The sequence below is a fragment of the Pangasianodon hypophthalmus genome, chromosome 12, assembly GCF_027358585.1.
Source record: "Pangasianodon hypophthalmus isolate fPanHyp1 chromosome 12, fPanHyp1.pri, whole genome shotgun sequence".
Lineage (NCBI taxonomy): Eukaryota > Metazoa > Chordata > Actinopteri > Siluriformes > Pangasiidae > Pangasianodon > Pangasianodon hypophthalmus.
In genome coordinates, this window is record NC_069721.1 from 7,947,789 (window position 1) to 7,960,812 (window position 13,024).

At 39.8% G+C, this 13,024-nt stretch overlaps 2 protein-coding genes across 7 annotated transcripts in view; one reads left to right on the plus strand and one right to left on the minus strand.

Annotated features, from left to right (window-relative positions):
• The first annotated feature begins 1,556 nt into the window (after window positions 1–1,556).
• On the plus strand, window positions 1,557–8,903 carry nrbf2b (nuclear receptor binding factor 2b). The gene is made up of 4 exons (XM_026915712.3): window positions 1,557–1,760; window positions 5,218–5,302; window positions 5,654–5,694; window positions 6,784–8,903. Exons 1-4 carry the CDS (start codon window positions 1,731–1,733, stop codon window positions 7,399–7,401), a joined length of 774 nt encoding a protein of 257 aa, XP_026771513.3. The 5' UTR covers window positions 1,557–1,730; the 3' UTR covers window positions 7,402–8,903.
• A 2,302-nt stretch (window positions 8,904–11,205) lies between these two features.
• Window positions 11,206–13,024, minus strand: part of jmjd1cb (jumonji domain containing 1Cb) — a 119,201-nt gene continuing 117,382 nt past the window's right edge. For all 6 annotated transcript variants that reach the window (XM_026915092.3, XM_026915091.3, XM_026915089.3 and 3 more), the window contains one exon: window positions 11,206–12,229. In XM_026915092.3, the coding sequence (XP_026770893.3) occupies window positions 12,134–12,229 (96 nt within the window). In that variant the 3' untranslated portion in view covers window positions 11,206–12,133. The remainder of the gene's footprint in view (window positions 12,230–13,024) is intronic.

The following is a 13,024-nucleotide window of genomic DNA, read 5'->3' on the forward strand; positions in this document are numbered from 1 at the left end:
AGGCTGAATTTCTCTGTAAAGGAATTTCCAGGCCATGGAAACATAACAACTTTGCATATCGTGCCAAATACTTCATGTCTGTTTTCAGATCTCTTTTACCGCTAATGTTGCATCACTTTTATTTGTGAGTTTTATTTATATGTAAAGGTTTCAACTTGTAATGTAATCCTACCTAGTCAGGGTCTGCAGATATAAAACAGCTGTGCAGCTAAATGAAAGTTTGTTTACAGTCTCGGTAACAAGATAATGCAATAGTTGGATTAGTATAATATACACTGGTAAATAATACATAACACATAAAAACTGTTATTTCAGAAATTAGCAGTTTAGTTTCCATGATGAGAGAAACAGTCATGGAGACATTATTGTCCATTTCAAATGAAACGTAAGTGTAGAAAACTCAGAATAATATTACCTGTAATATAAGCAGTGTGATCTACTAATGAGTGTCTGGTTTATTGTTATTACACAGCAAAAATTCCCTTCGTTAATATGTACAGAGATGGCCAGCTGGGGACTTTACTGTATAAAGAAAAAAGAACTAATAAATAATATGGTTTAAGGAGAAGGGTAGACATTTTTCTATTATTATTTTCTTATCTTTTTGTGAAATGGGATTTTTACTGTATAAATAAAAGAAGAGCTAATAATTAACAAGGAGAAGTGTAGGCCTTTGTTTCTTTTTTCCCCCTATACTTCTTCCTATTGTTTTCTTTATGAAATAGGGAGTTCACTATATGAAGGGAAGGTGAGGAGTAATAAGTAATAAATACACTATATGTCCAAAAGTTTGTGAACACCTGACCATCACACCCATGTGTGTTTGTTGAACATCCCATTCCAGATTTATTACCCCCTTTGTGTAACCTCCACTCTTTCCATTAGGACATTAGTACACATTAGTACATTAGGACGGAGGTCAGACACTGATGGTGATGGTTCCAGGTCATCCCAAAGGTGTTCAGTGGGGTTGAGGTCAGGGCTCTGTGCAGGACACTCGAGTTCTTCCACTCCAACCTTGGCACATCAGGTCTGCATAGAGTTCGCTTTGTGCAAAGGGGCATCGTCATGCTGGAACAGGTTTGGACCACTTAGTTCCAGTGAAGGAAAATTGTAATCCTGCAGTATACAAAGACATCCTATAAAATTGTGTGTACAACTTTGTAGCAAAAGTCTGGGGAAGGAACACGTACTGTATGCATGTGATGGTCAGGTGTCCACAAACTTTTGGCCATAGAGTGTATCTTGTCCTGGTGTAAAGACATCTGCAGGTCTTTTTTTTTTTTTTTTTTTTTTTACCCTGTATTTGTCATTGTGCCTGCTGCTGGGTAAAATGGAGCTCTGGTGCCCCCTGATGGTCAATGTAAACAACTGCAGCCTTAAGAAACAGTGACTCACACAAAAATGTGATTCATTTGATTCAGTTTCACTTCCTCATTGTTTATGATTTTGATATGTTTTTGTATTTATTATAAGTAAACCAAATTTTAAAAATAAATAAATAAATTACAAGCAAACAGAAGCACACAGGAAGTGACGACAGTACTATGTCCACGTCATGTGTTTTTTTTCTCCTGTGTTGTTGTCACAGGAGGAACAATGTTGTTGCTCGCTGCTCGGATTTTCTGTGAACAGTCTGGAGTTTAAAAGAAAAGTCACTATGTGCCACTGACCGCCTCTGAACATCAACAAAATCCTCTCATGTAGCCAAAACGCGTGGAGAATAAAGCATGGAGGTGGTGGACAGTCCTGTAAATCTCGTAAGTTTCTCTTTATGGCTCCAGTTAGCGTTAGAAATGACTAACGGAGCTAAGCTTTCCGGGGTTGAATCCCAAATAGCGTTAAATCAAAAGCTAGTGCGCTTCATAGGGTGTAGAATCCCGTATTTCATACACCAAGTAGTGCCCTTATACTGGGGTTAGAGGATCATTTGGGATTCAGCCTTGTATTATAAGCTAGTTAGCTTTGTCGCTAGCGTTAGCCGTGAAGCAATAACGCCCTAACAAAGCTGAGGTGAGTCATGAACCTGTCACTGTGTGTGTGTGTGTGTGTGTGTGTGAGAACGAGCTTCTTCCTCTCTCAGCTCATATATCACGGCTGTTTTTATGTTTTAACTGCTGCTCAATCCATCACGGGCTCTGAGCTTAGCTTAGCATGATAGCATAGCATAACTATTATTATTATTATTATTATTATTATTATTATACTTGTTTATGTATTTGTCATCAATTTTACACAGTAAGTCTATCTATATATCTCTATACATTCTTTTATATTCATTATATTTAACATTTCGACGCTGTTGCTAATGTTTAGTTAGTTGTCTAGTCAAACAGGAAGTCAGCTTGCCGGCTGAGGTTGGTCTTTTCCTGTTCTCACTGACTCCAACACCACCCCAGTAGTCGTACAGATTATAGGCCTACTGTTTAAAAAAATCTCAGTGTATGACTGTAAATAAGTGCAGAATGCAGAGAATGCTAGACAGCTTGTAAGTCTGCACTCACTGTGCATAATGAGAGGACTGGGCTTGTGCGTCGCACTGCAGCTTGTCAGTCAGTAGTCAGGAAATGCAGGAGAAAACATGCTTTGATTTGATACACACAAAAGTACTGACTCCTGAATCCTGTAAATAAGCACTAACAAATGTTTGGGTTTGTTATTTTAGTTGGTTTCACATATTCCTTTTCATAAAATGTTATGAACATGTCATGAGCATAAAACCCATTTTACATCAAAAGGATTGCAGGCTACACTCTTCAAGTAATCAAGCGTTTATTTCTGGTTTTGTAAATATTACTATATAAATATATTTAGTAAATATGAGTGAATATGATAAACATGCATTATCATTGTATATGATTGCATAAAGTCAGATACTCCAATGAGTTTAGGCCTAATCCAGTGAGATTGATCATCTGTGGCAGGTTAGAACTTCAGCATCAGATTGTGTGATGTTACTGTAGGTGCTACAGAGTGAAATATCGCTCATGTGCTGTTTAGATTATGAATATTGTACGTTGTATTGTTTCTAGCTAGAAATCATGACTGTGTGAAAACATGACAGTGTGATGGACACAGCGCTGGTGCAGTCTGGTGTAAATTGGGCTTAAGAGAAACTCCAAACTGAATGAAGTCTAATGAATGTTTTAATTATTATTAATAAATATTCTCCAAACCAAGTCAGTTAATAATAATCTCCTGTGACACTGCCAGCATCTCAGATGAGCCCAAAAGTTGAGAACCTATGCTATTACATGCAAGCCTGAATCCATGAGATCAATACCAAACCTTTTATGACGTGAATAAGGTGAGTTAGAATTGGGAAAACAAGCTTGTAACTGTGTACTGAACTGAGACTAACGTGGTGTCTTTTAGGGCTGATTTTTTTTTTTTTTTCTTTTTTTAAATAATGTAGTCTGAGGTGAACATTTACAACTTTATACTGTATGGAGTTTATAGGCAAGATCCAATCTACGAATGAAAATTATCCACTGAAACTAGAAATATGTGGAAGCATGAAAACATGAAATTTGAAATTTTTTTTTCAAATGCCAAGCAGGATTTCGTGTGTCTTACACTGAGGAGAGGCTTCAGTCTGGCCACTCAGCTATAAAGCCCAGATCAGTGGAGTGTTGCAGTGATGGTTAACCTTCTGCAAATTTCTCCCATCTCCACACATGATCTCTGGAGCTCAACTAGAGTGACCATCAGGTTCTTGGTCACCTCTCTTACCAAGGCCTTTCTCTCCCTGATTGCTCAGTTTGGCCGGCAGCCAGCTTTAGGAAGAGTCCTGGTTGTTCCAGCTGTCTTCCATTTAAGAATTATGGAGGCCATTGTGCTCTTGGGAACCTTTGACCACATGGTTTGTTTTTTTGCTCTGATATACAGATTCAGCTGTTAGACCTTATATCTTTCCAAACCATGTCCAGTCTATTGAATTTGCCTCAGGTGGACTCCAATCAAAGTGTAGAAACATCTCATAGATGATCCAGAGAAATGGGATGCACCTGAGCTAAATTTCAAGTGTCATAGCAAAGGGTCTGAATACTTATGTCAAGGTGATATTTCAGTTTTTTCTTTTTAATAAATTTGCAAAGTTATCACAAATCTGGTTTTTGCTTTGCCATTATGGGGTATGAAGTGTAGATTGATGTGGGAAAAAAAAAGTAAAGCATTTTAGCATAAGACTGCAACATAAAATGTGAAAAAGATGAAAGAGTCTGAATACTTTGTGAATGTACTGTATCCTCAGTACTTTTATAACTCTGACTGACTGCTTTGTGAGTCACAACAGTGATGTATTCAAGACATGGACTTAAGCCTAAGTCTGATCAAGTTATGAATTTAGACTTTAGACTCAATTTGATTTGAAAAATTGTGCTGAAGTTGGTTCTGTTATGTGTAAATGGGCTATGTAAATGATTTCCTTATAAGCTATTATTTTAACGTTACTCAGACCATACTCAGCCTGTGTCACTGACCCAGCAAATGTTTTCTTTTCTCTCAAGTCAAGTCAAGTGGCTTTATTGGCATTTCAGCCATATACAGCTAGTTAGTACACAGTGAAACGAAACAACGTTCCTCCAGGACCAAGGTGCTACATAAAGCAAACACAGAACTACAGGAGACATTACATATATTTACATAAAGTGCACATGCAAACGTGTGCAGACAGCACAAGACAGTACAAAACTACCAAAACAAGACAATGGACACAGTAAGTTACAGTGCAGTGCTGACTAGTACACAGTTCTAGTAGGAAGTGAATCAGATGACAGCAGTGCAAAAGAGTAACAATAACAAACAAGTTGCTGTAAATGTAAACATAAGGAGTAGCAGCCGGGTAGAAAGTATAAAGATTATATACAGTATATTATAAATATTTGTAGCAGCAGAAATTGAATACGGAGATGTGCAAAAATTGTGAAGAGGATGGGGTGATGGTCAGTTGAGTGTGTGTGTGTGTGTGTGTGTGTGTGTGTGTGTGTGCCTGTTTCATGTTAATTCTCTACACATTAAATAAAAGTGTCAGTGAACTCTGTTTACAGTGAAATCAGAACTTTTTTCCAAGTAGCACTGCCATTTCTTGGCGCTCTGCAAATGTCTTTAAGTGAAGTGCTGTGATTGTTTTCCTGTATTGCCCATCTCTAATGTCCGCTGGATTATTTCTTTATGACTCCATCCTGACACTCTTGCACCTTCTCTCTCTCCTCTCAGGCCCATCAGCAGTGCAGGAAGGCAGACCGCTTGCTTGCTGCTGGGAAATATGAAGAGGCTATCTCTTGCCACAGCAAAGCCGCAGGTTAGTCATCATTCAATTATATGATTTCATTCCTCACGAGCCAGAGCCTGTGCTAATGTGTACGGCCTGGGATTGAGCTATGACTCCACATTCAGGACTGTTGCCTTCAGTAACCTAAAGCAGATAAATAATAACTATGAATAAAAAGAGCCTGTCTTGCTGTTTCTGTGATTCATTTATTTCTGTAGAAAAGATTTAAATGTTAGGGAAGAGTGTAAAGCCCAGTAGTTGTGGAGTGTTGGCCAACAGTAAGTACAAGCCTCAGTATCTAGTGTGCTTTGCATATGACCTGTAGTAACCTTTAGTATAGTGAGTGGTCCTTTAGTGTAACATGTTTTTTCCGTGTTTCAGAACTGCTAAAGGAGGCCATGAAGCTCACAGAGTGTGAACAGGTACACCTGCTTTCTCACTGCTACATGCCACTTCATATGTACACCAGTGTTCATGTAGCTGTACTGAACAATTTGAAGAACATTTTCAGTGGTTTAAAGGCACTTATACCACAACACTTGAATTCAGAAGGTGTTGATTATTTTCCTATAACAGCACACCCTGTCATGTTTTATTCCTTACTTGTTGGTGAATAGTAACTTTTCCAGTGCTTTTGTGGGTCATGTACCTATGCCTCGAGGTATGTTTGTAAAAGAACAGTGTAATACACATTGGCTGTTTATTTGAGCTATATATGGATCAGGACTTCACAGCTAAAGAGTTGCCTAGTGTTCTGTCGCTATTCAGTGTCTGCTGTAATGTAATGAGTAACGTTATCCTGAACTCTGTGTAGCGCAGGGGTTCCCAAACTAGGGGCGGCTTGATTTACAGATGGTTTCACAAAGAGGTTTCGCAAGGTTTCACAACCTCCTCTTTGGGATTATTCATTTATTTTACAAAATAATATCAGAAATATCGCTCTGACTGTAAAAATAGATTCTGTATTTTGAAATGTTACTGAGAGTCGCATTCATGCCACATTTCAATGCGTACATGCTATTTTACAGTTAGTTTATACATTTTAAAAATCTCTCATTTTGCTTTCAAGCCTTCCTAAAGATCTGTTGTGCATGCCAGTCTTCTAGATTTTCTAGATTAGCAAATAATTTTGAATTTAAGGTCAGGGTTCAATTTGAATGTGTGTGTGAATAGTGCTGCTCGCGTTGCTGCTGATTCTGCACACGCACACAAAATTATGCCTCAAGTATAAACCAGGCTCCTCTACTTAGTGCCGAGGCGTATCACACCAAACCAGCATGCATTATTTTACCACATCAACATGGCCGTTATGTTTTACTCCTTATGTATCGTTTGAAACTGGATGTGATTGTGAAAAGAGATGCACCCTTTTAAACACCCCTCCTGACTTTATGTAGCATGCTGTCTGCAAGTGTCCTGTTACATGTGAAGTAACTGCTAGACATTACTGATCTCGTTTCGATCAAGTTTTTCTTTTTTTTTTTTTTGAGTGATCAAATTGTGTTTCCTAGGCTCGCCTGTCTTTAGAGCTGCAGCGAGACAGCCACGTGAAGCAGCAGAGGTTGATTGAGGAGCGGTGGAAGCGAGCAAGGCGAGAAAACAAGCCCCGTGTCCTTCAGGTGCTCCCTCATTCATCCTCAGAGTCAGTGCCTCACGCTCAGCTGAGCTCCTCCTCCTGCCCCGAGCGTGAGTACGACACCTGGCTGTACCTGCTGAGAAACAGAGGCTCCTCCGGCGCCACGGCCGAGCCGACCTCAGGCACTAAGGCTCGCAAAGACGACAAGACGCGCCTGGAGGAGCAGCGCACCACCATCGAGGACCTGCGCCAGCTGCTGGAGCGTCTGTTAGCAGAGAACGAGCGGCTGACGCGGGAAAACGAGCGGCTACGCCAGGAGAACGCGCGCCTGCGCAGGGAGAGCGACGCCGATGCCCATCTGGTGGAGAGCTCGGAGCTGTGGCTACTGCCTTCTGCACCTGACCAGCGCAAACCTGCGGGCATCACCATCCCACACCTGCCCCCGCTCGAGATGCCCCCTCACGAGATCCCGCTGGAGGAGCTGCCTGCGCTCGAGCTGCCCGAAGACATCCAGCATGAGCTGCAGGAGCTGCTGGATGGAGAGAAGCTGTGAGCAAACACACACGCTCGCCAAAGGGAAAAAACATCGGCATCAGCACGGTCACACCGCTCAGGTTCCTGACTGTGGTGTTGGTGGCATAAACGGCTTGTTTTTAAGCATCAGATGCTAATTTTTTTATTTCTCTGTCTCTCTAATGATCCTAGGTACTGCAGCTATTTGATACAAAAAAGGACTTTTGCAGGTCTTGTGCCTTTTTTGATTATTTCCATTGTGTAATTAAGTCTAAGGAGAAAAATATCTCATGGTGGAAGCCATGATCGTCTGACTAGCTCTGAGAGCGCATGACTGAGTATTTTTGGGAAAATATCAAAGCTTGGTCTTTATCAGGAGGAGACCCAGGCGTCTTGAAGAACCCACTTTATCCCAAACACAGACATGGACAGCAAGCACTGTGAACTGTGTGTGTGTGTGTGTGTGTATGTGTGTGTGAGAGTGAGAGAGAAAGAGAGAGAGATCATGCATGTGTTTGCGTGGCTTCTTGATTTTTTTTTTGTTGTTGTTAGACATGCTGTCATGATGGCATGCGGACAAGCACGAACACGCAGCTTCACTGCCTCGGATTGTGTCCCGTCATTTCCACTGTCTCCTGACTCAGTGCTGTTAGAGATGCAGAGCTAACCGGCTTACACCATAACCCATGTGAGAAGATCAGAAACCTGTGTGTCCTGTCATGATATCAGCGCTCTGAACAGTTCCTGTGGCTCCGAGAAAGAATGAAACAAAACCAGCCACCAACTCAGCAAGCAATAACACATGCTACAGTTTCCACTGTGTTTTTTTTTCCTCTTCTCTTTGTTTCTGGTGTTTGTCTTCGATTTTTCTGCACAGGAGCCTCAGATCCAAACGCACATCTCGATGGAAGAATCTCAAACCTTTCCCAATCATTAAGTCAGTTTAATGTTTGTTTAATGTTTGTTTAATGAATTGTTTTTTGTTTCTCAGATGTTGTACTGTAATCAAGCAAGTGATCACACAGTTAATATTTTTTCAGGTAAATGTGTGATTTTTACTTTGAATATGCAGGAATACTTTGAATATCCATACACAATCATACAGGATATAACAATAAGCCGGTTTTACACTATTCCTACGTCACACTAATCCAGAGCAAATCCACTCGTGCCACACGTGAAAGGAAAACTAATCTGAACGTTTTTAATGGAATGTAGAGACGTTGTGTGTGTCTCATGAAGAGGGAACCAAATCATTGTTTTAATTTAACGTTTAAATGTACTTATCGTTTTTGCAGATGTAAACTGGGTGCATCTGAACCTTTTCACTTCCATTTGTGTGTGTGTGAAGAACAAAAAGTCATATGATGAAAGTGTAATGTTTTGTTCATGCATGAATGGCTGTTGTAGCTCTAAAGTGTATGATTGTTCAGATATTATTATAAAGAAGGATTTATGTTACAGTTTGCTTGTTTAATCAGATTTTGTGTTTTGTATAATGACATCCAAGAGTGAAAAAATAAATAATGTAGATCTGGAAAAGTTTTTATTTATTTTTTTTTGTTTGTTTGTGTTGTTTTAAATAATACACTGAGTTGCCCCCTCTAGTGTTGGATCAGTGTATGACATTATGTTGGAGACAAAAAAAAACAAAACAGAGCATCCTTCCTAAAATATATTTTTAAAAAATATTTCTGCATGATGATTGGTGCAAGGGATTATGGGTATATAAGGGATTTTTTCATGATCAAACCTGCTATATAGAAACAAATACCTAATTTAAATTAAGCAATACAATCAATTTAAAAAAAAATGTTTTTAAAGCATTTTAAAAATGCACGCCCCTCAAAAAAGTCCAAGGTTATGAAAACAATTTTGAAACATCCAGTGCAGTGAAACAGTTCAGTGCAACATGTGCAACAGGGTTTAACACTGAGCTGAGGTGAAAGCACAGCTTCTGTGGTTAACCATTATTTAAAAAAAAAAACCAAGTGCCCTAAAAAAAAAAAAAATGCACCTATAGATAACCAAGTGCCCTACTACTACTTTCTCTTTTTCTTTTTTATAATAACCGGACTTTCTTCATTTAAAGTAGTTCAAGTAGTAGTTCTAGACTTGGTATAATCATATAATTTCAGAACTACCTTAAAATGGAAATGACCTCGTCATCAGCCTCAACAGAGCTGCTCAGCTCAGCCCCAGTCACATCATCATCAAAACAGAGAAGAGCTGTGCAGATGATGGCGAGCAAAGCTTTAACGTTTTATCCTGGTCAGTGTTGTGGTGGATTCAGAGTCTATCCCAGAAACACTGGGTGCAAGGTGTGGTCACACCCTGGAGGGAACTCCAGTCCATCAAAGGCCACCATACATACACACACACACACACACACACACACACCTGCAGACAGTTTACCGTAGCCAATCCACCTACATGCATGCTTTTAGACAGTGGGATGAAACCGGAGAACCCAGAGGAAACCCATGCAGACACGTGGTGAGAACGTGTGAAACTCTGCACTGATAGTAAACCGAGCTCAGAATCAAACTGGAGTTGTGAGGTGGCGATGCCTCTGTGGTAATGATTGATTAAAATCTATAAATGTTATTTGGCCATTTAAGGTAAGGTAAGGGACATAATGTGTATCTATTAAATTAAATGCAAATGAAATCAATAGCAGTTGCTTTTAGACAGCAGGTTCGGAAGCCAGTACAGTTTCAACAGACACTAAAGTCTCCCCTGGGTTGAGATCAGGGGACTGTGAAGGTCATAGTACATGATTTACATCATTTTCATCCTCATGAACCCATTCAGTGAGCCTTCATGCACTGCAGATGGGGCGGAGTCATCCCGGAAGAGACCACTCCCATCAGCATAGAAATGTTTCATGATCTGCAGTGACTCTTCTCTCTAAGGGGACAAGTGGAGCCAGACCTTGGCTTCCCAAAGCATAACAGAGCCAGTGTTATTTCCTTTCATTTGTCATCTGTGTGTATGAAAGAGACACCAGTTTCATTTCAGGAAAGTCTGTAAAATAATTTTCAGAACTATATAGAAAATAGAAAATGTGAAAAGTTTACAGTTTGAGGGATTTTCCCATGTTGCCACACAGTTTTAACAGGGCGGGGGGCTGGGTCCTGTTAGAGGAAGAGGAAGGCTTGTCAATGTTTTCACTGCAATTCCAGTTCAACTCTCAGACCACATTTCACCTTTCAGCTGTGGTTAGTACTCAAATGAGGCTGCACATGGACTTTGCATGAGAGAGAAACATATCTATCACCCAGACATTGCATCTGTATGTGAACAGCCAACTGCATCTACTGTGGATGTTGTAGTGAAGACGAGTGAGATTTATAAAAGTGTAATAAGGTTAGATTTTCTCATGGAGGGATAAGGCAGATCACAACGATGTGTGTGTGTGCCGAGAGCTGAATGCTTTGATGTTTGAGGTTCATTAATGAAGCCACACACACACACAATGAGGTGCAGAAGAGATGCCTGTGTGAGATGAGCAGAGAGTCAGAGAGTTTCTTTGTGAGCTCCTCTAATGATTAAACATGTCTGCACGGCTGAGATAAAGACACACGCCATCAGCTATTAGCAGCACGAATGCTCTCTGAACTGCACAGATCAATACGTGTACATTATGGAGATGTATTGACCAGAGCACGCAGGGCAGCCGTGCATTTGTCTCTCCAGGACTGACTCATTTACATGCACAGACATGTTTGGGTTTGGGACTGAAGGAGGTGAAAAAGGAAGTGCAGGTGGATGATCATTTATTAGCAGCTCCTCAGTAAATCATTGATCCGGGTTTGCTTTTAGAAAAGACAAAAGACAACCGTTTGATAAATCCATTTTAATGGAAAATGTAAAACCCTTTGAACTTCAATGTACAAAGCATGTAACACTTGCACTTTTAAAATTTGAAATTGAAGCAAGCTGTGTTTTTAAAAAAATACATCAGTGAATGTATATATGTATATATTTACACAGCATAGTAAGTCTTTCATTTTTTTATCATCAACTTCAAAACTTCAACATAGTAAATCTTAACAAAAAAAGAGAAAAAGAAACGACAATTTGTCTTAAATAAATTACAACTTTTTTGTAAATGTCTCCATTTTACAGTGAATACTTCTTAATAAAATGCTGAAGTGTGTTATTCATTTAGGCTTTCTTTACATAATATAACTTTACAATGTTTACAATAGTTTGGCAGTTAAAATTTTTCAAAAGATATGGCATGAGGACTGCAATTTCAGCAACGATTCCCAAAAGTACAGGCAACAGCTGGTGTTCGGATCCCGTCTCACAGTTACTGTCTCAATGTAGTGAGCTGCGTTAGGATCCCATTTAGCAAACTGTACAAGTCACATTTACATTTGATCTAGAACATAGAGCATAGACCTCCTAAAAATAAATACATCATTTTCACATAAACAATATACAGTATGAAAAGAAAACAAAAAAAGGAAGAACAAAAAACGAACCGAACAACAGACAAACAAATACAGTTTGAATAAAGTTTGAACAGCAGTGCTGCTGCTGCTTGCGGATTATCTTCAGTTTTTGTTTCTTTTCTGTAAAATCACAGTTATCCTGATGCGTTTGGGCTATACTGCTGTGGTGTCAGTAACAAATAAATAATGTTTGTCTTTCTTTTGTCTTCTTTTAAAGTCTGCTTGGCACTGGAGGTTCAGGACATGAAGGTTAGTGTGCATATTTGGGGTTAAGTGATGAAGGCGTGCTGACAGCGGCGTGAGGAAGGGTCATGAGTTCGCCTCTTCTTCCTCCTGGGCCTCAGCACTGCACCGCTTTAATGTTCCCACAGCATCCTTTACGCAGTGGTAAAAGATGTTCTTGACCTGAGAGAGCGCGAGAGAGAGAGAGAAAGAGAGAGAGAGAGAGAGAGAGAGAGAGAGAGTGTCAGTGACATTATGGATTACAGCCAGACTCTGACTCATGGGCTTTAAATAGGCTGAATAGCTGCTGAGAGGTAAAAAAGGGCTAAAATACTAAATTACACAGCAACTCATTAATGGGCACTGTGCACTTAGTAAAGAGCGAGCACCACTGCTGAAAAACATCTATTAGACGTCGTCTGCTGAAAGACTAATGAGTTCTACAAGCTCAGCTATTAAAGGTGAAAATACATACAAGAAAAACTCAACACAAAGCAGGGCGCTGTGTGCAGCAGGAGGAAAACGCAGTATAGACGATTGTAATGAGAGAGAGAGAGAGAGAGAGAGAGCACAGAGACTTGTAATATAAAATCGAGACAGATAATAAGATCTGATAAGCTGATGAGATTTCAGACTGGAGTCTATGCTTTAGATACTGGATGTAGAACACTTTCGACACTGATGGTGGTGTGAAGGCTTTTGGAGATGTTTAGTCATTAGGGAGATGCTCTCACCCCGAGCCACATACACACAGTGCACACAGGTTCATGTACCTCCTCTTTGTATGTTCTTGTTTCATGGTTTTCACTGTCCTAGTAGGGGCAGGTGGGGAAAAGCCCCACCACAAATATCAGCCATTCAACAACTATTCTACCTACATTTTAAATTTCATTGAAATACTAATTTCAAATAAGTGTCACTATTTGACAGATATAAATTGATGTTCCATTGATTTCCTCCCCTTTCCAGATGTTGTGC

Coding starts and splice junctions, on each gene's coding strand:
- nrbf2b (XM_026915712.3), top strand. CDS start 1,731: ATGGAGGTGGTGGACAGTCCTGTAAATCTC. Junction 1,761..5,217: donor TGGACAGTCCTGTAAATCTC/GTAAGTTTCTCT, acceptor CTCTCCTCTCAG/GCCCATCAGCAGTGCAGGAA. Junction 5,303..5,653: donor TTGCCACAGCAAAGCCGCAG/GTTAGTCATCAT, acceptor TCCGTGTTTCAG/AACTGCTAAAGGAGGCCATG.